Here is a 24,861-nt window from a genome sequence, read left to right as displayed (position 1 = left end):
TGAGGTTATTGTGCGCTCAAAATAATGCTGTCACAGAACAGGCAGTCTTTACAGGGCAATTGGTGTTCAAACTTGTAATTACTTGTAAGACTGCTTGCCTAGAGCCACAATGACCAAGAGGTTTAGGCTAATGTTTATTTCTCTGCACAGAGCAGGGGCGTATAACCTTAAAACAGAGCTAGACCATTCAGGGCTGATGTCAGGCAGCACTTCTTCACACACAGCATAGTCAAAATCTGAAACTTCATTGGATTTTATTCAGCAATAGCATTGAGGGATATGGAACTGAGATGGGTTTGTGGTGTTAAAATGCAGGTACATCAGGATACGATTGAATTCTTTGGTGGAATGTGGCTGTCATTGGCCAGGCCAGCATTTAGTTCCCATCTCTAACTGCAGCTCACCCCTACCTCCTCAAATGATATTAGAGATGGCCAATAGATGCTGGCCTTGTGACACCTAAATCCCATGAAAGAATATAGAAAGAATCTTGATTTGCTGAGCCACTTAATGTCATGATCGCTGCTTTTTTTTTTTACTGAACACTCTGCAGGAGGAATGTTTGGGTCTTCTGTAGCTGTCCTAAGTCGATTACACTGCCTTATTTTTACAAGTTCTCTTCTACATGTTGAGTTGCCTGTCAATGCTAACCATTGTCATCTTTTCCTAGGGTTGCATAATCTGGAATAATGTCCAATAACGGAGATTTGGAGGACAAGCCACCTGCGCCCCCAGTACGTGTGAGCAGCACCAGCTTTCCAATGGGCAGTAAGGATGCCCTGTTGGCCAACCACACTGCCAAGCCACTGCCATCTGTCCCTGAAGAGAAACAGAAGCGGAATAAACTCAAGTTTTTCTCAAACACTGGAGAAAAAGGTACAGCAGGGAATTCAGCAATGGGGCCGAGGGAGGATTCTAGGGGCCAGTGTGGTGGGTAGGTGGTCACTGTACGTAAGGATGCGGTGTGAAGTATGCAAAGTGGATGTGGGACGTAACGAGGGTGTTGAGGAATTAAATCTGTGCGTAATGAATGGTAATGTTTGGGCATGCAGCAGGTAACATAGAAGAGGTACTTGTTCTGCATATGATGCGGAGAAGGGGTGTAGTGCAGGTGGCTGTTTATTGCATACATTTATCACAGCTGGAGGGGCTTGACCAGTGCTGTGTACTACAACAGGCAAGTCTCCCTTCAAAGGAGGTCGCACAGTGGTTAGCATTGCTGCCTCAGTGCCAGGGATCTGTGTTCAATTCCAGTCTTGGGTGACTGGAGTTTGCACATTCTCATCATGTCTGTGTGGGTCTGCCCCAGGTGCCCCAGTTTCCTCCTGTAGTCCACAGATGTGCACATTAGGTGGATTTGCTTCCTAAATTCTCCCTTAGTATCTAAAGATGTATAGGTTTGGTGGATTAACTGTGGTAAATGCATAGGCTTATGGAGCTAGGGCAGGGGTGCTGACCTGGGTAAGATGCTCTTTCGGAGAGCTGGTGCAGACTCTATGGGCTGAAGTCTTCCTTCTGCACTGTAGGGATTCCGTGGTAAAACCCTTTGGGTCACAATGCACTTCATCCAAGTCATCATCCCCAGTTTTCAATCTAAACCTATACCTGTCAGAATTTCTCTGGAAATAGGCAAAGCAGAGATCTGTTTTCTTGTAGTTATTGTCTGAATAAAGATAGTGATGTTGAGTTGACTCAACAGTAGATGTAATCTTTCTGATTGTGTATTTGAAAATGGCATTGTTGGATTGAATTTAACAATAAATAGTGTACTTCTGCACAATAATGTCCAAAAGGACTTCAGTCAAAAACTTCACATTACCAACAGTGTCAGCGATCTGGCAAAACATCCCAACTATTCAGTGCTGTGATTATCTTTGTGATCTTCCTTTAGGGAGAGGACAGGAGGAAGGAGGATGAACTTTCAGTAGCAGGCAGTGCCTCCACCTACACCATCATGCAGACAATTACTGGCTTTTCCAATGATTCTGGAATCTTATTCCTTGAACTTAGGACAATGAACTGTTTGTGCTGTTCCTCTGCTTCATTATTCTCCATCTTCAATGAAACCTCTACAATGGGAGGCTTCCCATCCCCAGTGTACCATTTCTGTATGCGTGCTGGCAGTTCTTGTTGGTTGAGATTGACAGATTGATCCAAGTGTACGTATTTTTGAGTCACAGCCTAGTAACTGGTAGTGGGCAAGAGAGGGATGGGACGCTGAGGAATTTATAAAGACACTGCAGTCCAAGTATGATCAGAAATTTCATGCAGTAAAATATCAATGATATTTTAAATAGCTCATGATTTGAGATTAAACAAATTTAGGTTGAAACCTAGATTCAGAGACTGATTTCAATTGATAATACATAGAATGGCATAGAAATGAAACACAGCAACAGGCCATTTGACCCAACTGCTTGATGCAGTCCTTTGTGACTCTAAGTTTGGCTTCCCCTCAAGTGAAAACATTTTCTCTCTAAGCCGAGCCTATTAAACCCTTTTATAATCAACTTCTATCAAACCACACATCAGCCTTCTCTTTTCTAGAAACATACACAGTGGTTAGCACTGCTGCCCCACAGCACCAGGGACCCGCGTTCGATTCCTGGCTTGGGTCATTCTGTGTGGAGTCTGCACATTTTTCCTGTGTCTGCTCGGGTTTCCTCCCTGGTGCTCAGGTTTCATTCTACAGTCCAAAAGACGTGCTGGTTAGGCACATTGACCCAAACAGGCACCAAAATGTGGCGACTCGGGGAATTTCACAGTAACTTCATTGCAGTGTTAATGTAAGGCCTCCCCACACATTTACCATAGCTAATCCACCTAACCTACACATCTTTGGATTGTGGGAAGAAACAGGAGTACCTGGAGGAAACAGATGCAGACGTGGGGAGGACATGTCAACTCCACAGTCACCCAAGGCCGGAATTGAACCCAGGTCCCTGGTGCTGAGAGGCAGTAGTGCTAACCACTTTGCCACCCTGCCCCTGGGGTTTGGCTAGGGGGCTTCAACATTGATAATGAGTAAACTAATCTCCATGCTTGAGTGGTTTGCTTTACTTTTTGACATGTTGGATGATTGAGAATTATGCTGAGCTTGTTGGGAATGAATCTTTGCTTGCTATGCAAGCTGAAAAATTGTTTGAGTCAGATGAATTAATACACAAAGTTGACCAATTAAAATAAATATATTTCATACTTATTTTCTCTTGGAACACAGTAAGAGGAGATGGCTCTATGTTGCATACAATTGTGATTCAACGTGACCTGAATGGATGTTTTGACATGTGCCTTTTTTAAATTCATTTTTGAGGTACGCAACTTGTGCCAAGATGGTGTTGGTAGTTCACTTGAGAAAACATTGAGAATCAACCTTGTAATGTGCTACTGAAGTGAGCTGTAGGCCAAACTGGGATGGGATGTTGCATCAACTTCCCTGAATGAGAATGAGCGAGGTGAATAGTTTAGTTTATTTATGGGTGTCAGAAGTAGGCTTACAGTAACATTGCAATGGAGTTAGTGTGAAAATGATGGTTTTTCGACAGTGCTTCCCCTGGTGCTGGCTCGCAAATGACTCTGCTTCACAACTCATGATACGGGACTTGGTGTGTGACCTCTCACCTCTGTTTCAAGTTCAATGATCAAAGGATATTGGGGAGAAAGTGGGAAGAGGTACTGAGTTGGATGATCAGCCATGATAATGAAGACACGAATTGCTACTCCTATTTTCTATGTTTCTATAACCACCACTATATCTGTTTCCTGTGTTGTGGGTGGCATCTATATGGAAGGTGTGTGACTGAATTGTGATCTTTTGCTGGACTGGTGGGAATTCATGCATTCACCTTGTATCATTTGAAATATTCTCTTCTTTCAGTTGGGTCCATCTGTGTTATGTTGGTTGATTGACAACTGCTCAGGGTTTTTGTTGTTTGTACAGGGAATAAGAAGAGGGAAAAAGAACGGCCAGAAATATCTCCTCCATCTGACTTTGAGCACACGATCCATGTTGGTTTCGATGCTGTGACAGGGGAGTTCACTGTAAGTACATGATAAGTGCAATGAATTTTCTCATTGTAACCATTTTGGCTTGACTGCCATGCAACTTGCAATCGGCCCTATTCCACCAAATGTGCTGGCAGCCACCACCTATTGCATCAATCTGTGTAAGGGTCACACTAGCCTTCTGTCTTGGGAGGTTTGTAATAACAGTCCCGAGTGCTTCTGTCCTGCCAAGCTGGTTCCCAGCTTGCTGCAGCAGGGTTTACCAGGTTGCCATGTGGCATTCTCAAATGTTCTCATCTTCTGACAGGTTATAGCCTCAAGTTAAAATTGTACAAGAGAAGATCCAGGGGAGATTGTCAATGATGTTGCCAAAAATTAAGAATTTTCGCTATGAGAAAAGATTAAATAAACTGGAGTTGTTTTGTTTAGAATGAGGAGAGATTTAATTGAGTAATATCAGGAGCCTAGGTCGATTGCTCCTATGCACACCCTATTTCAATTCACACAAAAATCAATAATTGGCAGGAATAGATTTGAAGCATTTGGTAGGAGGATTGTAAAGAATTACAAAATCTATTCACCCAATGAGGTCTGAAATTCACTGCCTGTAAGTTGACTAGAGGGAGAAACACTGATTACATTTGAAAAGAACTTGGGCATTATTGTGCACCTCGAACTAGAAAAGGGGATTAGGCTGGATAGTTCATTTTACAGTTCACACTGACTTGATAGGCTGAATGCCTATGTCCTATGCTATTTTTTTTCCATTTTCCATTCTTCCACCAGAGCACAGTTTTATTTGTCAAAGTCCCTATCTTAGCCACATTGATTAGGTCCTCAACATTCCAAACTCTGGAATAACTCAAGCTTAAGGAACCTGTCCTAATAACTTAATATATCCCATCTGAGGCCACTGTGTCCTTCCTGAATGAAATGCTGCTTCCAGAACAGAACAAGGTGCTCCAAATGGGGTCTGAACAAAGTTCAGTAAAACTGAAACATTACTTCCTTCTCTGTATTCTAGCCCCTGAGTTAAAGTCTAGCATTCCTTTAGTCTTTTTGATTGGTGCACTTCAGCCAATGTAACCTTTTAGATTTATCTCCGGAGAGGGGTAAATAGAAATTTTCTGTCAAGATTCACTTCCCAGGCCCCATTTTGTTGTGGGCAGGTGTTGAATGATCATAAGAAATAGGAGCAGGAGTAGGTCAAATCAGCCTGCTTCACCATTCAAGGTGATCATGGACTGATCTGATTGTGGCCTTAACTCCATAACCGTTAACACTCTTGCAGAAAAATAATCTGTTTAATGCAGCCGTGAATAGTCAGAGGTTTACTGCACAGAAACAGGCCCTTCTATGCCACCCAGTTTTTAAACCATTAAGTTGGTCCCAATTGCCCACGTTTGGCCCATATCTTTCAATATCCATCTTGCCATGTAACTGTCTAAATGCTCCTTAAAAGATAAAATTATACCCGCCTCTACTACTACCTCTGGCAGCTTGTTCCACACACTCACCACCTGTGGAAAAAAATTGCCCCTCTGGACCCTTTTGTATCTTCCCTGCTCACCTTAAATCTGTGTCCTCTAGTACTCCCCTACTGTTGGGAAAAGACATTGACTATCTAGCTTAGCGGTGCCCCTATAAGATCACCCCTACACGCCAGGGAAAAAAGTTCCAGTCTAGCCTCTCCTTATAATTCAAGCCATCAAGTTTGGGTAGCATCCCAGTAAATCTTTTCTGCGCTCTTTCTAGTTTAGTATCCTTTCTATAATAGGGTGACCAGTACTGTACACAGTATTCCAAGCGCGGCCCTACCAATGTCTTGTACAACTTAAATGAGACATCCCAACTCCTTTATTCAGTGTTCTGACCGATGAAACCAAGCATGCTGAATGCCTTCTTCACCACTCTGCCCACCTGTGACTCTACTTTCAAGGAGCTACGAACCTATATTCCAAGATCTTTTTGTTGTATAACTCTCCACAATGCCTTACCATTAACTGACTATGTCCTACCCTTGCTTGATCTACCAAAAATGTATCACCTCGCCTTTATCTAAATTAAACTCCATCTGCTATTCATCAGCCAACGGGCCCAATTGATTAAGATCCCATTGCAATCTAGATAATCTTCACTGTTCACTATGTAACCAATCTTGGTGTCGTCTGCAAACGTACTGACCATGCCTCCAATATTCTCATCCAAATCATTAATATGAATGATAAGTAACAGTAGGCCCAGTAACAATCCTTGAAATACACTTGCTGGTCACAGGCCTCCAGTTTGAAAACAGTCCTGTATAATCACACTGTCTTTTGCCATCAAGCCAATTTTGTATCCAGTTGGCTACCTCACCCTGGATCCCATGAGATTTAACCTTACAACCTACCACATGGTACCTTATCAAAGGCCTTGCTGAAGTCCATGTAGACAACGTTGACTGAACAGCCCTCATCTACCTTCTTGATTACCCCTTCAAAAAACTCAGTCAAATTTGTGAGACATGATTTTCCACTCAGTCGTGCTGGTGGTCCCTATTCAGTCCTGCCTCTCTCAATGCCTGTAGATCATGTCAGGTAGAATACTTCTAAACTTGTCCACTACAGACATTAGAATGCATTCATTATTCCAACTTTCACCACCCTGGGGAAGAGAATTCCAAAGAGAGACAATCCTCAGAGAAGAAGTTCCATCTCATCTCCATCCATCTCCTCTCCAAACTTCATTTTTAAACTATGGCCCAAGTTCTGGATCCCCATGCAAGCGGAAACATCCCCTCAACACCCCTGTCGGGCCCTTTTGGAATCTTATGTTTCAAAAAGATCACCTGTCATTCTTCTAAATTGTAGGGAGTGTAAGCCCAAACTGCTTAATGTTTCCACAAGGTAATTTCCTCATCCCAGGAATCCACCAATAATCCAATGTGAGTCGGAGCAAGATTTCTCTACTTCGTTTCCCCCTTGCAATAAAGGCCAAATTCCATGTGACTTTCTAATTACTTCCTATACTTTGATGCTAACCCAGACCCATCTGTTCTGCTCTCCATTTAAATAATACTCTGCCTGGTTTGACAGAAAGAATAGAAAAGCAAAATTATACACCATTGCCAAATTTTTGCTCACTCATTTAACTAATCTATTTACAAAACAATCTTTTATAAAACCAGGTTTTGTATGATCCTTGCAGTTTGCTTTTCAACCAAACTTTTCATCATCAGCATTTTGGGACTAATATAATCAGTTCCTTTTCCCAAATCATTAATAAAGATAATAAATGGTCAAGACCCCAGCACTGATTCCTGTGACACAACCTGAAAATGGCCCATTTTTCCCGACACTTCCTTGTTTGTTAGCCAACCTTCTACTCATGCCAACACATCACCTACAGCATCATGAGCTTTTATCTGGAGTAGTAACCTTTTATCTAGCACCTTTCCAAATGCTTTTTCGAAGTCTGGGTGCACCACATTTATTGGTTCTGCTTATCTAGCCTGCTTGTTGCATCTGCTCACATCTCTGGTTACGTTGTGAAACAGTCTCTCTTTCACAAAACTATGTTGATGCTCAGGCAAGAGAATGTGTGAATGGAGACCAAGCATGAGCTTTTTTCATGTTAGGAGAGTTGGTGATAGAGCTCTTGGCGCATTACTCTTGTGCACAAATTGCTTTGTAGCCAATTGAAGCATGCTATTGACAGAGGCTGGGGACCTGCTCGAATACTGGCTCCATGACTGCAAAAGGCATCTGGAATGGAAGAGCAAATGTGTGAACAGTACCTCCTACACATATTGGGCAGTCTGACATTTTCATGTATTAGCTGACTAGAGTTGGGTTTATTCCTGGTGCAGCCTTTGCATATTTCAGTTCCCACTGCTACAGCTTTATTTGAAGTTTGGTGTGATGTTTTACAGGGAATGCCCGAACAGTGGGCTCGCCTATTACAGACATCTAACATCACCAAACTGGAACAGAAGAAAAATCCTCAGGCTGTGCTTGATGTGCTCAAATTCTATGATTCCAAAGATACAGTGAAACAGAAGTATCTGAGCTTCACAGGTAAGGCAATGAAACAGAGACCAAAAGGTCGGATGGTTAAAAGTTATGTTTCCTGTCTAAGGTCTTGAATGATCAGATTACGTGGACAAGAGGTGTAAATTTGTTCCTTTTCTTTCTTTCCAACAGAACAACCAGATGGGTTTCCTGCAGTCACACCTGCAGTGAGTATCTTGTATTTTTGGTATCTTGTCTTGTATTGTGTTGCATGTTGCTTCCTCTGTCTGTTTTCAGATGGGTTCTGCACATTAAAAAATCATGGAATCCCTCCATTGCAAAAGAAGACCACTCATCCCATTGAGCCTGCACCGATGACAATCCCACCCAGGTCCTATCCTGTAACCTCACATGTTTACCCTACTATAGTCCCCTGACACTAAGGGGCAATTTGGCAAGACCAGCCATCCTAAACCACCCATCTTTGGACTGTGGGAGGAAACTGGAGCGCCCATGGGAAACCCACGCAGACACTGGGAGAACTTGCAAATGCCACACAGACAGTTACCCAAAGACAGAATTGAACCTGAGTACCCTGCTCTGAGACAGGAGGCTAACCACTGTGCTACCATGTTGCCCTAAAGATGAGGATGCCCTATAGACCACTTGTTGCTTCAGTATGGTTAAGGTCATTAATGCTAATGAACCATAATGCCTGATCATTTGAGGGCAATGCAGTGGAAATGTGCTGTAAAAGCAGAATACAGACTCTTGAATTGATTAAATGAAGGAACACTGCATGGAATTTAGGTCATAAATATTGGTTACCTGGATTTGGAGACAGACTTGCCCAGCATCTGCATCTCCCTCTCAGCCTCTTTGAATGAATACAAGAGAAAGGTGGGGGAACCGCATGTCTGGAGCTTACTCGATTGCAAGAGTTGCCAGAAGGTGTTTGCTTAAAGGAATAACCAGCTACCTATAGCACTCTCCTGGGCTGGGCCCACAGCGCAATGTGTACTATTTGACCCATAGCTGGGAGCATGGATGATATGGTAGGGTATTTCCGTACACTGGTGAGCCTGTATATTGCATTCCTTGGGGCTCTTAGAGGTCCCTTGCTATTCAGCCTAGGGGCCTTGGCGCTACCTAGTTAACATGTGCCATGGTAGAGGTGCAACTGCAGGCTTTGGTGCCGTCGACCTCGACTTGACCTGCCTGCCCCTGCTCCCCCACCGCCACCGCCGCAGCAATATAGCCAAGCAGTCATGGATCACTCAGTTGCACTTGATGCATAATGTTCCACTGTGGCAGAACCACAAGGTAATGTTACACATTATGACACATAAATAGGGAAGAGGGATAATTGAGTTGCTTATTAGCTTTTATGGGGGAAGGAATATTTGTGTTGCGGCTGGAAGGGATTATGATGTCTATACATCACAGATATAGGAGTGCAACGTAGTTTGTATGCAAGTGTTATAAAATGTAATTTCTTGTCTTTAGCGTAGTACAAAGGGCACAGAGCCATCAAATGTGCCAACTGTCTTGGAGGAGGATGACGATGACGAGGCCCCACCTCCAGCCATTGCACCACGGCCAGAGTGCACCAAGTCTGTGAGTATTGTTAAACCAAGAGATCACTGTCCCTGCATCAGGAGAACTCTCTTATGGTGCTGTCCACCTAATCTTGCTTCAGTGCTGTTTGAATTCTGCTCAAACTATCATGCTTGACCATCCAGCCATTAATAAGAATGCATTCAATTGTCAACCCATTGTAGTAACTGCTGTAACTGATGACCTTCCTCTTTGTTTCTCATACTAATCTCAAACTTTAATTCATAAAGGGCATATAATCAACTGGTGGAAATTATATTTCAATTTTACTCTCGGGCACTTCTACTCGAACCCTGTTTAAACTCCACATCTCGAGTGAAAGTGGTCCTCGATTTTTGAGCAGTTCATCATAACTGTGTTGCTTCGTGCTTGATATCTTGGTCGTGACGCTGTATCTCCTCAGTGGGTTTAATGTGCCCCCAAAATGCCTCCACTATGGGTATCATAATGCATAAACACCTGTGTTTTGTTGTTCAGTTGCAAGATTTTCCACCTGCAATCTTGATTTTAAAATCTGTTTTTACACCTCTAGTTATATAGAAATTATAGCAGGCCACTTAACCTGACCACTTCTGTTGGTGTGGACATATAGTCCTAAGTATATATATATATATATATATATATGTACCATCTTTTCCTCTGTGTCTGTATAGTATTACAGTACAAATCTGTGTATTAGCATAATCTCATTGCACTGTTTTCTTTTCAGGTTTACACGCGGTCCGTGATTGATCCAATCCCACCTCCTGCCAGCAGAGAGCCTGACGGCGATGGCTCTTCAAAGGGACTGGACAAACAAAAAAAGAAGGCAAAGATGACAGATGATGAAATAATGGAAAAACTGAGTAAGTGCTCAGTTTTTAACTCACTGATGCATCAATTATGTTGTCTTACTGCAGTTGTCAGATGTGAGTATGAAGCAAGGTGTTTAGCAGCCATGTTGAACTGGTACTGATGGTTCTGGTGTTCTATGAGCCAGATCAAGTAGCAATCTCTCTGCATTCAGTATAACATTTGCAACTGATGGAGTTCATGGAAAGCTTCGTGTTTGTGAGTATGACTGCGAGTCAGCTTAATGACAGAGCTAATGTGATCCTGTCGTTCTGGCTGGCGATGAATTCAATGTTGGGTAAGGATGACACTTTGGGCACTGTGTAGAAACAGTATGGTATGCAGTTCTGCGATCCACATTTCAGGCAGGATATGATAGTACTGGGAAAGGTGCAGAGGTAATTTACCAGGATGTTGCCTAGGCTGGAGAGCTTTAATTATGAAGAGAGATTGGATAAACTGGGGTTATTTTTGTTGATGCAGAGGAGACTGAGGGAGACGTGATTGAGGTATATAAAATTGAGGAGCATAGACAGGAAGAAACCTCCCCTGGGTGGGGGGATCAATGACTGGAGGGGCATATCTTTAAGGTAAGGGAAGGAGGTTTGGAAGGAGTATGAGGAAAAACCTCTTTTCAATCAAAGGGTGGTGGAGCCAGAGACCCTCATAACATAAAATTTATTTAGATGTGCACTTGTGATGCGAAGGCACACAAGACCATGGGCCAAGTGTTGGAAAGTGGGATTAGGATAGTCAGGTTGTTTGTCTGTGATTGGCACAGATGTGATGGGCTGAAGAGCATTTTTCTGTGCTGTATACTGCTATGATTCTCTGTAAAACAACTGAACTGAAGCAATCAACCATTGGAATTTTAGTTATAAAAATAAAGTCCTGAATGATGAGCTTTACTTAACCATTGAGAGCACTTTTGATTTTCATTTTGAATTAATCAATAGAATTATGAAAACTTGTACATTTCTAATGCCCTGCCTTAATTACTTTGTTTAAAAACTTGGGTGTCAGGTGAACATGACCACTCTGCTAGTAATCTCAACTCTGTTTAACACTGTAGGTATATACAACTGGATTTGAGTACGTGTTAAAGCTCACACCATCCTGGCCTTGAGCATCAATTCCTATTTTATGATTTACTCAGAATGCCAGCTCAGCACAATCAGAGTGCCCCACTGATTCCTGAATAGTTGCCTCCATCTCAAGTCTAGTCAAAATGCAACAAGCAAATTCTACATTTTTAGGATTGTATTTGATTATGGTCTGCTGGAAAGCTGTGGAGATTGACCGTGACTGCAAGTGAGTTCTCCACATTTGGACACGGTTGGCAATGCTGATGCTGCTGGCTGCAATTTTAGTGATGGATTTTTGGCGAGATTGCCACTGACTGTAACTGACACCTGTGCGTTCGAAAAGGTAAATTAATGACTAATTTGAGCGCTGAGACAGGACAGTGAAAGTTGTGGTAAGCGATATTGAAATATGACATTCATTTCTGGACACTGACCATCGAGAAGAATGTGTTGGCTTTACAAGGAGATCTCTAGAATGATGCTAAATGAAATTTGAAGGGTTTGTCAGTTAGGCTTGTATTTCTTGGATGATCTAATCTGGGTGCTAAAATTCCTTAAAGGAGTTGATAGAGAGGAATTATTTCCTGACACTAGGTCGATTGACAACTTAAACTGAAGAAGAATATTTTTGTTAGGCAATAATATAGAAGTACTCTCAACTAAGGTGGTTGGTAGATTCGCCACAATCTAATTGAATGGTGGAACAGGTTCAAAGGACTGAATGACTACCTGTTCCTACAATTTTGACTAATTGACAACTTTGGGGAGATTTGTAATGCATATAATAGGAGGAAGGAACAGAAATTCATCGTACTGAGAGGTGCAATCTCTGATTGTGAAGGGCTGTTTTCGAGGTGGGAGATTGATTTTGATTAAACTAGAGGACTGTATGCTCTCAAAAGATGGCACAATTTATCATAACTATCAACAAACTATCATCTGTGGGCTGTTCAAAAGGCTAAAGCTGTTATATTTTTTATGTTAATCTCATTGCGCATCTTTGTTGCAGGAAGTATTGTGAGTGTTGGAGATCCAAAGAAGAAATACACCAGATTTGAGAAAATCGGACAGGGGTGAGTTCTGTTTCTTCACCATTGTGTGAATCATTGCTGGGTTGAATGTACTAGTTTAGTGTTCAAAGGTGACTAGAGCATCTTTGAACACTTCAATCTCTCCCAACTGGCTCCAGATCATTAGTGGGGCTCTCATAGAGTACAAACCTTTTGCGGGCAAGTCTTGAATCCTGTTTGTATTTTCCATTGATCAGGCTTGTAATTGATACAGATGTTATGTGATTTAATCTTGCATGTGTTTCTTTACAGTGCATCAGGGACAGTATTCACAGCCATCGATGTAGCGACAGGACAGGAGGTATGTCACTGCTTGGATACACTAAACTCAGTGATTGTCTGAGATGTTAAGCTAACCTCGAAGACGGCCAATTCCAAACCCAGGATGGATTGTGGGGCGCTTGTTACTGAGCGCAAATATATTTTGTATTCGCAAGCTGAGTTATAAATGCGAGAAAGGTGCTTCATAGAATCCCTACAGTACTGAAGGAGGTCATTAGGCCCACCAAGTCTGTACTCACCACAATCCCACCCAGATCTTATTCCCCTGACATTAGGGTCAATTTAGCATGACCAATCAACCTAACCCTCATCTTTGGAGTGGGGGAGGAAAGCAGAGCACCCGGAGGAAACCTACGCAGTCACTGGGAGAGTGTGCAAACTCCACAAAGACAGTGACCTGGATTTGAACCTGTGCCACCATGCACCCAACCCTTCACTTGGAAGGTGTCTGTTATTGATCTCCAGGAATATGCTGCATCTCTGACTTACCACTCATAATTGAGAGTGCAGTTGGTTCGTTATGTTTTGTGGGTGTTGTGAAGAATTCTGCAAAGCTAGAAGTGCTGCTTGGGTACACACCGCCCAAGGCGATGTATACCCCCCCGAATGGGGGGCATTCAGTTGCATGAAAGGTGATAGTTGCATTAAAAAATCAAATTTAAAGGAGAAGGTAAAAGTGAAGGTCAGTGATGATACTGATTGTTAGCAGAAAATAAAAGGAACAGATTGTGTGAACAAATTGCACCAAGGAATCATAGGCGAGTAGGAAAATTTAATAGAACAAACTTAAAAGATTTGTATCTGAATGCTTGAGGCATTCAAAATAAAATCAGCAAATAGATAGAAATTGGTGCTAATTACTGAGACCTGGTTGCACGGAAACCAGATTTGAGAATTGAATATCCAAGAGTACTCTATTTCAGAAGGATAGACAAAAAGGCAAAATAGGTGATGTAGCTTTATTAGTAAAGGAGGAGATCAGTGCTCTAGTGAGAAATGATGTAGATACAGGAGATCAAGGATGTAGAATCAGTCTGGGTAGAAAGAAGAAATGACCATGGAACGAAGTTCCTGGAAGGAGTAAGTTATAGGTCCCCAAACAGTTCTTCCACAGTGGGGCACAGCATAAACAAGGAAATATTGGAGGCTTGTAAGAAAGGAATGACAATAATCATGGGTGTTTTTAATATGCATTTAGGATTAATCAATTGGCAAGAGTAACCTCAAGGGAGAGATTGTTTCTTAGAGCAATATGTTGTGGAACCAACCAAGGAGCAGGCTATTCTGGATTTGGTATTGTGGAATGATGTCATAATTAAGTATCCTGTTGGGAAGAGTGATCATGATGTGCTCGAATTTCAAATTCAGTTTGAGGTTGAGATACTGGAGTTCCACACTCATGTTCAGGAGTTAAAGCAAATTGCATTGATACGAAGACAGATTTGGCCCTAGTGGGTTGGGAGACTGAAAAGTAAGACAGCTGATGAACAGCGGCAGATATTTAGAGAGATTCAAGTCCTCCAAATGAAAACATATTCCAGAGAGGAAAGGGGGGTTGTGGGGGGGAGGGGAGAGATGCATTGGTGGCTAAACAAGGAAGTTAGCCACAGATGCATTAGGTAAATCTTTGATTAAAAAAAAGTTAAAAATTAAGGCATGCCATTTTGCAAGACTGGTGGCAGGCTGGAAGTTTGAGAAATTTTGAAAGATGAACAAAAGGTTACTAAAATAATAAAAGATAAAAGTAAATTATGAAAGAAACAAGCAGAAAATTTTAAAAAGATAGCAAAAGTTTCTAAGTATATAAAAAGGAAGAGAGTAACTAAAGTGAATGTTTGTCTCTTGGAGAATGATGCTGGGGAAACACACAACAGATTTACTAATTATACTTTATGCCTCAGTTTTCACAGCAGAGGACACTGGTACCATCCCAATAGTAACTCAGAAGTAATTCAGAAGTTATAGAAAGAGAGGAACTTGGAACAAACATCACGAGGGGAAAAAGTACAGATCAAACTATTGGGATTAAAGGCAGACAAGTCTCCAGAGCCTGATGGCCTATATCCTCAGGTCTTGAAGGAAGTAGCAGCAGAGATAGTGGATTCATTGGTTAATATTTCAAAACTCTCTGGATGTGGGAAAGATTCCAGTGGATTTGACAAATGCTCACAATGCCCTTAATCAAAAAAAGGGGGAGGCAAAAAGAAGAAAACTATAGATCAGTTAGTTTAACATCTGTCGTTGGGAGTAAGTTGGAGGGGCTAAATTGCATGTTCCTGCCTAGTTCTTATGAGAATATGAAAAAAAAAATTCTTTTCCATGTATCAGTCCACTTAATGAATGTGTAATAATAGAACAGAAGCTGTCAAATTAATGCATGCTTTTTGTCTATATTTGTAACAAGTACGATCACCTGTGTCGTGGGATGGTGGAGGAGTCAGACATGTTGTATTTGCATATTATGTATTTGCTTTTTCAGGTGGCAATCAAACAAATCAACCTACAGAAACAGCCAAAGAAAGAGCTGATTATCAATGAGATTTTGGTGATGAAAGAATTGAAGAACAGCAACATTGTCAACTTCCTAGACAGGTAACTAGAAGAGATAACTATCTGTGCACCTCTGGTCATAAGCTGCTTTGACTTGCATCCATGTCATTCTGAAACATGGCATCTAAGGAATTAGTTATTTACAAAGTCCAGTGGCCACACCTGAAACCAGGATGTTGTATATGGTAAATCTCTACTGTTGTCTTTCTATTTGCCAGTGTGGTGCACAAAAGGGAAGAGGGGTGTATCCATTGTTGGAGTGTGGAACTTAGCTTGCTTTTGGAATTCTAGACAAGTCAATCACTGAAACTTTTGTTCATTTTATCTTAGCTACCTGGTGGGTGACGAGCTTTGTGTTGTGATGGAATACCTGGCTGGCGGTTCACTGACTGATGTGGTTACAGAAACCTGTATGGACGAGGCACAGATTGCTGCAGTGTGCAGGGAGGTAAGGGCATGATTGAAAACTCTTTCCTGTTCTTCCATGGGTTCCTTCTTGGAAGCTGCCAACTCCAACTATTCTTCATTTGTGGTCCTACTAAAAGGAATGTTGACTGATAATATAAATTGCTTTATTTTGATTTGTTTACATGCAAATAAACTAAAATGCCTGACAGGTCAGTCAGGCCCTAAAGCAGGTTCAGGTGAGCTATTACATGCCTTCAATTCTGCATTGTGGGTTTCTGCTTCTCTCTTTGCTTCCTCATTTTGAAATCCTGATACTGACTCGCCCATGCTGTTTCATCATTTTCAGTTCTTATTGCTGAATCTCCACATCTGTAGTGCTTAGAATCCCTGCCATTGACATTTGCCAAAACCCATGGAGCATTATCTTTTCTTTGCAGGACATCCTGTGAGGTGTTTTCCCATCCTGTTTTGTAAAACTTAATGTCCATTTATCTACTCTCCCTCTTTGAAAGGCCCCTCCTTGACTTTCATCAGTGTATCCAGCTACAATTTGGAGTTTCTTTGCACCCAAACTTTGTGAAGTTTTCACTGTTCTCCCTGCTCCGGCCCTGCTTGGTATTTCATGACCAGAATGAAACACATTTACTAAATTGAGGAAATTCTTCCTTATGCAGCTCTGCAGGCTGCCTGATTTTTGAATTTGATCACTCATTCTGAATTTTAAAAAACAACTAGTTTGTGATTTGCAAAAGAAGATTACATTTATAAAATACCGTCACAAGTAGGCTCGCAAAATGTTCTACAATGAAGTTACTGTGAAAATTCCTGAGTCGCCATACTCCACTGCCTGTTCAGGTACACTGAGGGAGAATTTAGCATGGCCAGTGCATCTAAGTAGCACATCTTTTGGACTGTGGGAAGAAACCAGAGCACCTGATGGAAACCTGTGCGGACTCCACACAGTGACCAAACTGGGAATCGAACTCGGGTTCCTGGCACTAAGAGGCAGCAGTGCTTGCCAGTGTCTTGGAAAGAAGAGAGTAAAATTGGCTTTGAGGCGAATGAAGTTGGGCCAGGGCTGTTGAGGGTGCCACCACTGATGGAAAAACAGGAGGTAAATGGATGAAGATCTTAAGAGCAGAAGCAGAGTGGAAGGAGATGGTGGAGCAAAATAATGAAGGGATTTCTTTAGAAAAGAATTTTGAACTTGATAGAATCTCTGTCCATTTGGCTTCCACTAAGTAATGTTGCTTCCATGGAATTTGGAAGTCCTTTGAAGCAAGTAACTATAAAAGAAGATGGTAGGGTATTGGTAATGTCACTTGACTAGTAGTCCAGAGGTGCAGATTAATGCTCTTGGGACATGGTTTCAAATCTCACCATTGCAGCTGGTAGAATTTCAATTCAATACAAGTCTCTGTAATGATGACCATGAATACTATCACCAATTATTGTAAATATTCATTTGGTTCTCCAATGTCATTGAGCGAAGGAAATCTGCCATCCTTACCTGGTCTGGCCATGTGACTCCAGACTTTTAACAACATGGTTGACTCTTAATTGTCACTTAGCCACTCAATTCAAGAGCAGTTATGGATGGGCAGCAAATGCTGGCCTTACCACTGATGCCCACATACCATGAAAAAAAAAACTACAAAACCTTCACCTATAAATGGTCAAGTTGGTAATGACTGATATTTTGCAGCTGAGCTGGCATTCGAAGTTACACTTGTCTACAGCCTCCCTACGTTATGGTGGAGATCAGTCTGCTTTCTACTCCCAACTGCTGTCAACTGACTTCGACTAGAAAGTACATAGCAGATGAGAGTAATTTCAGTTTTCTTTTGCTGTCCCCGACCGAGTTCATGAATCAGTCAAAATGCCAACCAGCAGTGGCATTGAGTGACTCCCTGTACAAGGAACCAGGGAGCAATTGATGCCTGTGGAACAGTAAGGGTGTGAGAGAGCAAATATTAAGCTGGCAATAAAACATTGCTGACATTTGTCACCCTGGAATACAGTGCTGGTTTTGCACAGAAATTTCTATATCAGAACACCACAGAGGGATAATCCAATAGCAGTGTGTCTGTACATCAGATTACCTCATTCACAGATTTTTTGAGCTTCAAGCAAGTTAACCTATTGAGTGCAATTCTGAGCCCAATCTTTGTTATTCCTCCTGCAGTGCCTACAGGCATTGGAGTTCCTGCATGCGAACCAGGTCATTCACCGAGATATCAAGAGCGATAATGTGCTACTGGGCATGGACGGATCTGTGAAGCTCAGTGAGTAACGGTTTTGCCCTCACCCTTGAACTGAAATTCACATTGCCCTGCAGTTAAATTGAACCAGGATTCATAAACTCAAATCCTAAGAACTGTGCAGAACATGCATTATCTGAATTTGTAATTTCATTATTTTTTTCAAGTGTCGATCTATGTTTGGCTGCCCTTCCAGTGTAGTGGATTCATGAATGAATGAGACGTTGACGTGGCACTTGGCATTCTGAATAAAGATTGAGTGTGTATCAAGTGTAAATGAAAGAATACAATTACAAAGAGATATTAACAAATAAAATGAATGGACAGAACTATTGTAAATTGATTTCAATGTAGATTAATATGCGGACATCCACTTTAGACCTAAAATGAATAGGATAGGGTTCTTTCTAAATGGAGAAAATCTAGAAATAATGGCGATCCAAAGAGACTTGGGGGTTCAAATACATGGATCATTAAAATATCATTTACAAATACCCTGTACAGAAGATAACCAAAATGCTGGCCTTTATCCCATGACGATTAGAAAATGAAGGCAGTAATTATGCATCTGTTATTAAGTTATACTTGGAGTATTGTAAACTGTTCTGTCAGTTCCACACACTGGTCTTAGGGGGAATATAGTGTAGATTTACTAAAATGGCTGGTCTCTAGAGGGTTAATTTTCAAGGAGTGATTGCACAAATTGAGATTGTATTTGCTGAAAGTTAGAAGTTAACTGGTGATTTGATCCAAGTTTATCTTCAGAGCAGATATGGTAGATCGAGAGAAGCTATGTCCAGTGGTTTAGGGATTCTAGGTCTAGGAGACATGGTGTAAAAAGTAGAGGTAGGCTTTTCAGGGGTGAAATTAGGAAACACTTCTGTACACAATTTTAGAAGTTTGGTATCTCTTTCACAAATTGCAATTATGCAAGATTAATTAAATTTAAATCTGTGATTAGTAAATTCTTGTTAACTGAAGGTATAAAGGAAAATGAGCCAGAGACAGATTTGTGGTTTTTAGACCACAGCTCAGTCTTAATCGCAAACAGGCTCAAGGAGCTAAAGGGCCACCAGTCATGTCTTTGTTCTTGCATACTATAGGTTTCATTTGTAAATATTGATCAATTCGGCCAGCAGGCTGATGAATGGTGATGGAGTTTAATTTAGATAAATGTGAGGTGATGCATTTTGGTAGATTGAACCAGGGCAGGATTTGCTCAGTTAATGGTAGGACGTTGGGGAGAGTTCCAGAACAAAAAGATATCAAGGTACAGGTTCATAGCTCCTTGAAAGTGGAGTCATAGATGGACAGAGTGAAGAAGAAGGCATTTGGCATGCTTGGTTTCATTGGTCAGAACATGGAATACAGGAGTTGGGACGTCTTGTTGAAGGTGTACAAGACATTGGTATGGCCACTCTTGGAATGCTATGTACTATTCTGGTCAACCTATTATAGAAAGGATATCATTAAACTAGAAAGAGTGCAGAAAAGATTTACTAGGATGCTATTGGAACTTGATGGATTGAGTTATAAGGAGAGATTGGATAGATTGGGACTATTTTCTTTGGAGCATAGGAGGCTGAGGGTGATCTTATTGAGGTCTATAAAATAATGAGGAGCATTGGTCAGCTAGATAGTCAATATCCTTTCCCAAAGGTAGGGGAGTTTAAAACTAGAGGGCATATGTTTAAGGTGAAAGGGGAGAGATACAGAAGTGTCCAGAGGGGCAGTGTTTTCTCACTCAGGGTGGTGAGTGTGTGGAACAAGCTGTCAGAGGTGCTAGTAGTAGAGGGGGGTACAATTTTGTCTTTTAAAAAGCATTTAGACAGTTACATAGATAAGATGGATATAGCGGGATATGGGCCAAATGCGGCCAATTGGGATTAGCTAAGGGGTTTTAAAAACAAGGGCAGCATGGATGTTGGGCTGAAGGGCCTGTTCCATGCTGTAAATCTCTGACCCTATGATCTGCACAGTTTGATGTTTTGTTACTTTAAAAGAACTTTTATCTGTAGTGGTGTAGTAGGAGCATTCCCCCCGCTTACTATGAAATAACCAACTCAAGCTCAATCTCAAATAACTTTCTATAATCTGCCATGTTAATGCTAGTTTCATTACTGAAGTTTTCCAAATGTTTTGATAATGCCATTGTTTATTTTGTGTCTGTACAGCTGACTTTGGGTTCTGTGCCCAGATCACACCAGAACAGAGCAAGCGCAGCACCATGGTGGGCACCCCTTATTGGATGGCGCCTGAGGTAGTGACAAGGAAAGCATATGGCCCCAAGGTTGATATCTGGTCATTGGGAATCATGGCCATTGAAATGGTAGAGGGTGAACCCCCCTATCTAAATGAGAATCCGCTGAGGGTGAGTCTACAACCTTGTAGTCAAGAGACAAAAGTGCGTAGGAGAGGCTTAAAACATGTGAACTAAAGTGCAGAGCAGAAGGCTTGGAACTATTTTTGAAGTGAATTATGACCTTGTTCATACTCCAAAATAAGGATTCGTAGTTTTGTGAAAACCATGACAGTTTGGATTTAACTGTATTAATCAGAATAATGAGAATGGGGAATAGCCGCACAGAGCAGACAAATAGTGTCAAGATCGTGCAAATTTTCATTTGGTTTTCTTCAGATTCAGGAGGCTGTCGGGCACTGAAACTGCTCTTCAGAAAGAACTTGGGGTTCAGTTTCATCTCCATTCAAGCCCTGTGCCCTGCTGCTGGTAGCACCATAAGGTGGAGGGCAGGAAGGATATATGTGTCTCAATACACCAAGATTTGAAATCTTCCATTAATATAACCATATTCATTTTATGCTCATTGCTTCAAATGCAAAATTCTTTATTCTCATTTAGTAGTATTTTTGCTCTTTGTACATCAGAAATACCTAGCCCAGAATAAAGATGGGAACAGGAAGTTTCAAAGGGACATTGAGATTAATTGAGTGTGCAAAACTGAGGTCATCTCCTTTGGACCTCAGCAAGTTTTCCTAAATAAAGAAACTAGGAATTATGGAGGGGCAAAAGTGCAGAGATCACTAAAAACATGTGGGGAGGTATAAACAGTATGTGGATGGCTCATGGAATATTGACTTTTATTTCAATGTTACTGTAATGAGAAGGAATGGATTCACCAGAATAATTCCCGGGATGAGTTATAAATATTAGTTTGCACGGACTTTGCACATATTCCCTTGTGCATATAAGATCAAGAGTGCTGTAATTGTGGTGTTTAAGAATAGTTCCTCTGGGGCCCAGAATAAGGGGGCAAAACCTTAAAACTTTGAGCTAGTGTGAATGTGCCCCCCCCCCCCCCCCCCCCCCCAGGTTGATTGGTTTGCAAGGCAAGGCTGTATAAAAGTTCTAGAATCCAGATGGGTAAAATGGAGTTAAGATGCAAATCAACCATGATCAGTTTAGCTAAAGGACCTACCAGCTATGTTCGAGTTCTGCCATTTTCTCTGTTCTCATTTCGGAGCTGGTTAAACTTGTTTTTGGTGAGTTTTTGTGAAGGATAGTTTTACCAATGGCTGATTGTTTTCTATACAGCTCAAATCACATGGCAGATGTTGAATCAGACTATTTGCTGAATCTTTGTTTCAGATCTTAAGTGAGAGCCTCAGCCAATGCTTGAAAGAGGTTTGGTGAGACTATATTCAACCTGTAGCAGCTCTCGTTAAATTTCACACCTGTGTCCCTTGCAGGCCTTGTACCTGATTGCCACTAATGGCACTCCAGAGCTGCAGAATCCAGAGAAACTCTCCACAATTTTCCGTGATTTTCTGAATCGCTGTTTGGAGATGGATGTTGAAAAACGAGGCTCTGGAAAGGAATTATTGCAGGTACTGATTGTCCCTTCAGTTGAAATTTCAGATGTTTTCATTCTAAGGTTACATGAGAATTCAGGTCAATGTGCTTTCACCCAAATAAATTTGATATAGTTGGTTTATGCTTGTGTACCCTGGTGTGAATACAGTACATCAACTCTTTATTCACAGCTGCCATAGTACTGAATTTCATGGATATACAAAAGAAAATCTCTCTGAACCCCACTAAAAACTGGAACCAGGCTTTTGATTCCTCTACCCTGAAAATTGGGAAAACCAGTTAAAATTTAAAATTTATTTATTAGTCACAAGTAGTCTTACTTTAACACTGCAATGAAGACACTGTGAAAATCTCCTAGTTGCCACATTCTGGCACCTGTTTGGGTACACTGAGGGAGAATTTGGCATGGCCAGTTCACCTAACCTGCACATCTTTGGACTGTGGGAGGAAACTGGAGTGCACGGAGGAAACCCACGCAGACACAGGGTGAATGTACAAATTCCACACACAGTGACTCAAGCCGGGAATTGAACCTGGGTCTCTGGCGCAGTGAGATAACAGTGCTAACCACTGTGCCTCTGAGAGCAGACCAGAATCCAGAGTTTTTTCTCTACCATTGGGAACATGTCTCCTCAGTGTGGAGACTGGTTGCTGTATTAATGGAGTAACTAGAAGCTGGAATTGTTATATCTGGTATTGTTTTGATTTAACCATAGTCCTTGGGTCTGAAGGCACTCTCATTTCTCTCATTCTGTCTTTCACAGCATCCGTTCCTAAAGCTGGCCAAGCCCTTATCTAGTTTGACGCCACTGATTCTGGCAGCCAAGGATGCGATGAAGAGTAATCGCTAGGAACTCCTCCTCTTCTTCTTGACTCCTCCCCTGCCCCTCCAAGAATCAGAATCAAGTATCACGGTCGGCATTGACATGGCAGAGCAGCTGCTGAGATCCACATGGGGAATTGTACGTCTTACCGGCCACCCACGCAAGCAAGGTCGAAGCTGCTTTTATATATTTTTTTCCAAGAAAACATGGTCCCTCTTCCCCCTCTCTACATTTCAATACTTGAATTGCAGAATGAAAGACTGACTGGATGCCTCTGGAATCTGGACTATCCCCAGGAAGTGGTTTGCTCTGCCAGTTGCTTGTCTCTTCTTATGGACATTATGTACTGTATCGGGTGAGCGGGGCTTTGGGATGTTTTGCTTGATGCCTTTTTTTTGTATATTATGTATCTCAGTGGCGGATTGCATTGTTAGAATTCAGGAGAGAAATTGATTAGCTGTTTTTTCTAAAGTACTTTCTATTGTTTGTACTAACAATCTGGGGTTCTGCCTGCTTACCTGCAGTGGCAGTCTCTGGGATAACAAGACTCCAGACTCCTCCATGCTTGTGATCAGTGTGGTTTTTTTTTCTTGTTAGCCTTTGTGAGAATTGCCTCAATGACTGATGTGCGCCTTCGAAGAAGCAGTAAGAGCCTGTTGATCTTTCATTGGTAATAATTGCCTAGGAGTATTGCTGGATTCAAACTTGCATTAAGACACTCGGCCTAATTTACGTTAAGCTTGCGACTTGTTACTGCAATATAAACTGGTCTTTTCTGTCAGCTCCCCAATATTTGCATTGTAATTAACATTGGATCCATTCATAGTTGCTTCACTGAATTCCAGGTCCCAGGAAGACCTCTGCTGATAGCAGGGATTGAATGTTTAGTGTAAGAATTGGCTTGTACATGAGCAGAGTTTTCAGGCAGTATCATAAAGGAACAGTATTCCCATCGGTGCTACATTAAGGATGGCACAACCCTGTGTGCCCTTTGGGTACCCGATATTCTTATTTATTTTCATTGCCAAATACATTGTTAGCGTGGATGTTAAAAAGTGCCATCTACTTAGAATCACTGTAGTCATACTTCAGGTTGATGAATTGCCAGAGTCACCATACGTTCTATGTGCAGCATCTGATAAATGGAGACCCCACATTAGTCAACATGTAATACATGTAAAGTCACCATGCACACCTTCCACACACACGTACCTGCACCACTCTGGACTTCACCCAATTTCCGCTGATGTGGATTTGTGCTGCAAACTTAGCACAGCATTGTACCCCATTGCATCAAGCCACATATCACACTGACACAGTGCAATCATCGCATTATCTTTCACATTATATAGTGCCTACGTTTAACAAAACGGAATTCAGGTGTAGCGGTTGGGATACCATTAGTAGATAGTGGGACATAAATTCTAGTGTCTCAGTGTGGGATTTGTAATATTAGCCATAGTAAAGTATTGTCTCCAAGGGGCTGATGGCCGGCTTTCGATGACTGGGATCTTGCATTCACCTGAGCTTGTGGAACTGCTTTTCAGAACTCTGTATACCACTGCAAGAGAGTCATGTACAAACATAACTGTTCAATGCATTGTGACGACAGCAGTAACGTCAGAGGGCAAGTAGTCAGCTCACTGATGGTTCCCAAAGCAATAAGAGTGTTAGTGAATTTTGTGGCTTGTTGCTACAGTATTAAAAGGAGAAAATCTAACAAAAGGCTGAACACATTTTTGAAAGTGCCTAACAGTAGAGTCTGATGCAATTGGGGATTTGAGGTTTCAGACTCTTTTTCTAATTAATACTAAGAATAAAAATTTGTAGAAAAACATATGCAACTTTTGTTTGTGTTTAATACATTTACATTGGTGCAAGCCCGGTTTTGTGGAAGCAAGATCATGTGATATATCAATACAACTTTGAAGAGATTGGGAAAGTCATTGGACAATGTATTTTAAGACTTTAGAAAAGCTCTTGACAATCTGGAGAACGCAGATTTGAACAAGAAATTGGCCCCTAAGGATGGAAGGAAAGTTTGACTGCAAGAAAAGTTGCATTTATATGGAGTTTAATATATACAATGTCCTAAGGCACTTGC

The 24,861-nt window shown here is 41.5% G+C and overlaps 1 protein-coding gene across 1 annotated transcript in view; it reads left to right on the top strand.

Annotated features, from left to right (window-relative positions):
* LOC145340847 (serine/threonine-protein kinase PAK 2-like) overlaps window positions 1-24,596 on the top strand; it is a 60,622-nt gene extending 36,026 nt beyond the window's left edge. Inside the window, exons 2-15 of the mRNA XM_080185303.1 lie at window positions 671-876; window positions 3,941-4,041; window positions 7,919-8,063; window positions 8,190-8,224; window positions 9,504-9,614; window positions 10,324-10,459; window positions 12,540-12,603; window positions 12,853-12,901; window positions 15,362-15,474; window positions 15,763-15,880; window positions 18,026-18,125; window positions 20,276-20,472; window positions 21,810-21,947; window positions 22,698-24,596. Of these exons, the coding sequence (XP_080041429.1) occupies window positions 690-876; window positions 3,941-4,041; window positions 7,919-8,063; window positions 8,190-8,224; window positions 9,504-9,614; window positions 10,324-10,459; window positions 12,540-12,603; window positions 12,853-12,901; window positions 15,362-15,474; window positions 15,763-15,880; window positions 18,026-18,125; window positions 20,276-20,472; window positions 21,810-21,947; window positions 22,698-22,784 (1,581 nt within the window). The 5' untranslated portion in view covers window positions 671-689 and the 3' untranslated portion in view covers window positions 22,785-24,596. The remainder of the gene's footprint in view (window positions 1-670; window positions 877-3,940; window positions 4,042-7,918; window positions 8,064-8,189; window positions 8,225-9,503; window positions 9,615-10,323; window positions 10,460-12,539; window positions 12,604-12,852; window positions 12,902-15,361; window positions 15,475-15,762; window positions 15,881-18,025; window positions 18,126-20,275; window positions 20,473-21,809; window positions 21,948-22,697) is intronic.
* The last annotated feature ends 265 nt before the right edge of the window (window positions 24,597-24,861 follow it).

The sequence above is a fragment of the Carcharhinus amblyrhynchos genome, chromosome 3 (assembly GCF_965287045.1).
Source record: "Carcharhinus amblyrhynchos chromosome 3, sCarAmb.v2.hapA, whole genome shotgun sequence".
NCBI lineage: Eukaryota > Metazoa > Chordata > Chondrichthyes > Carcharhiniformes > Carcharhinidae > Carcharhinus > Carcharhinus amblyrhynchos.
The sequence above is the reverse complement of the archived record's forward strand: the minus strand, read 5'-3'. Positions and strand labels throughout refer to the sequence as shown.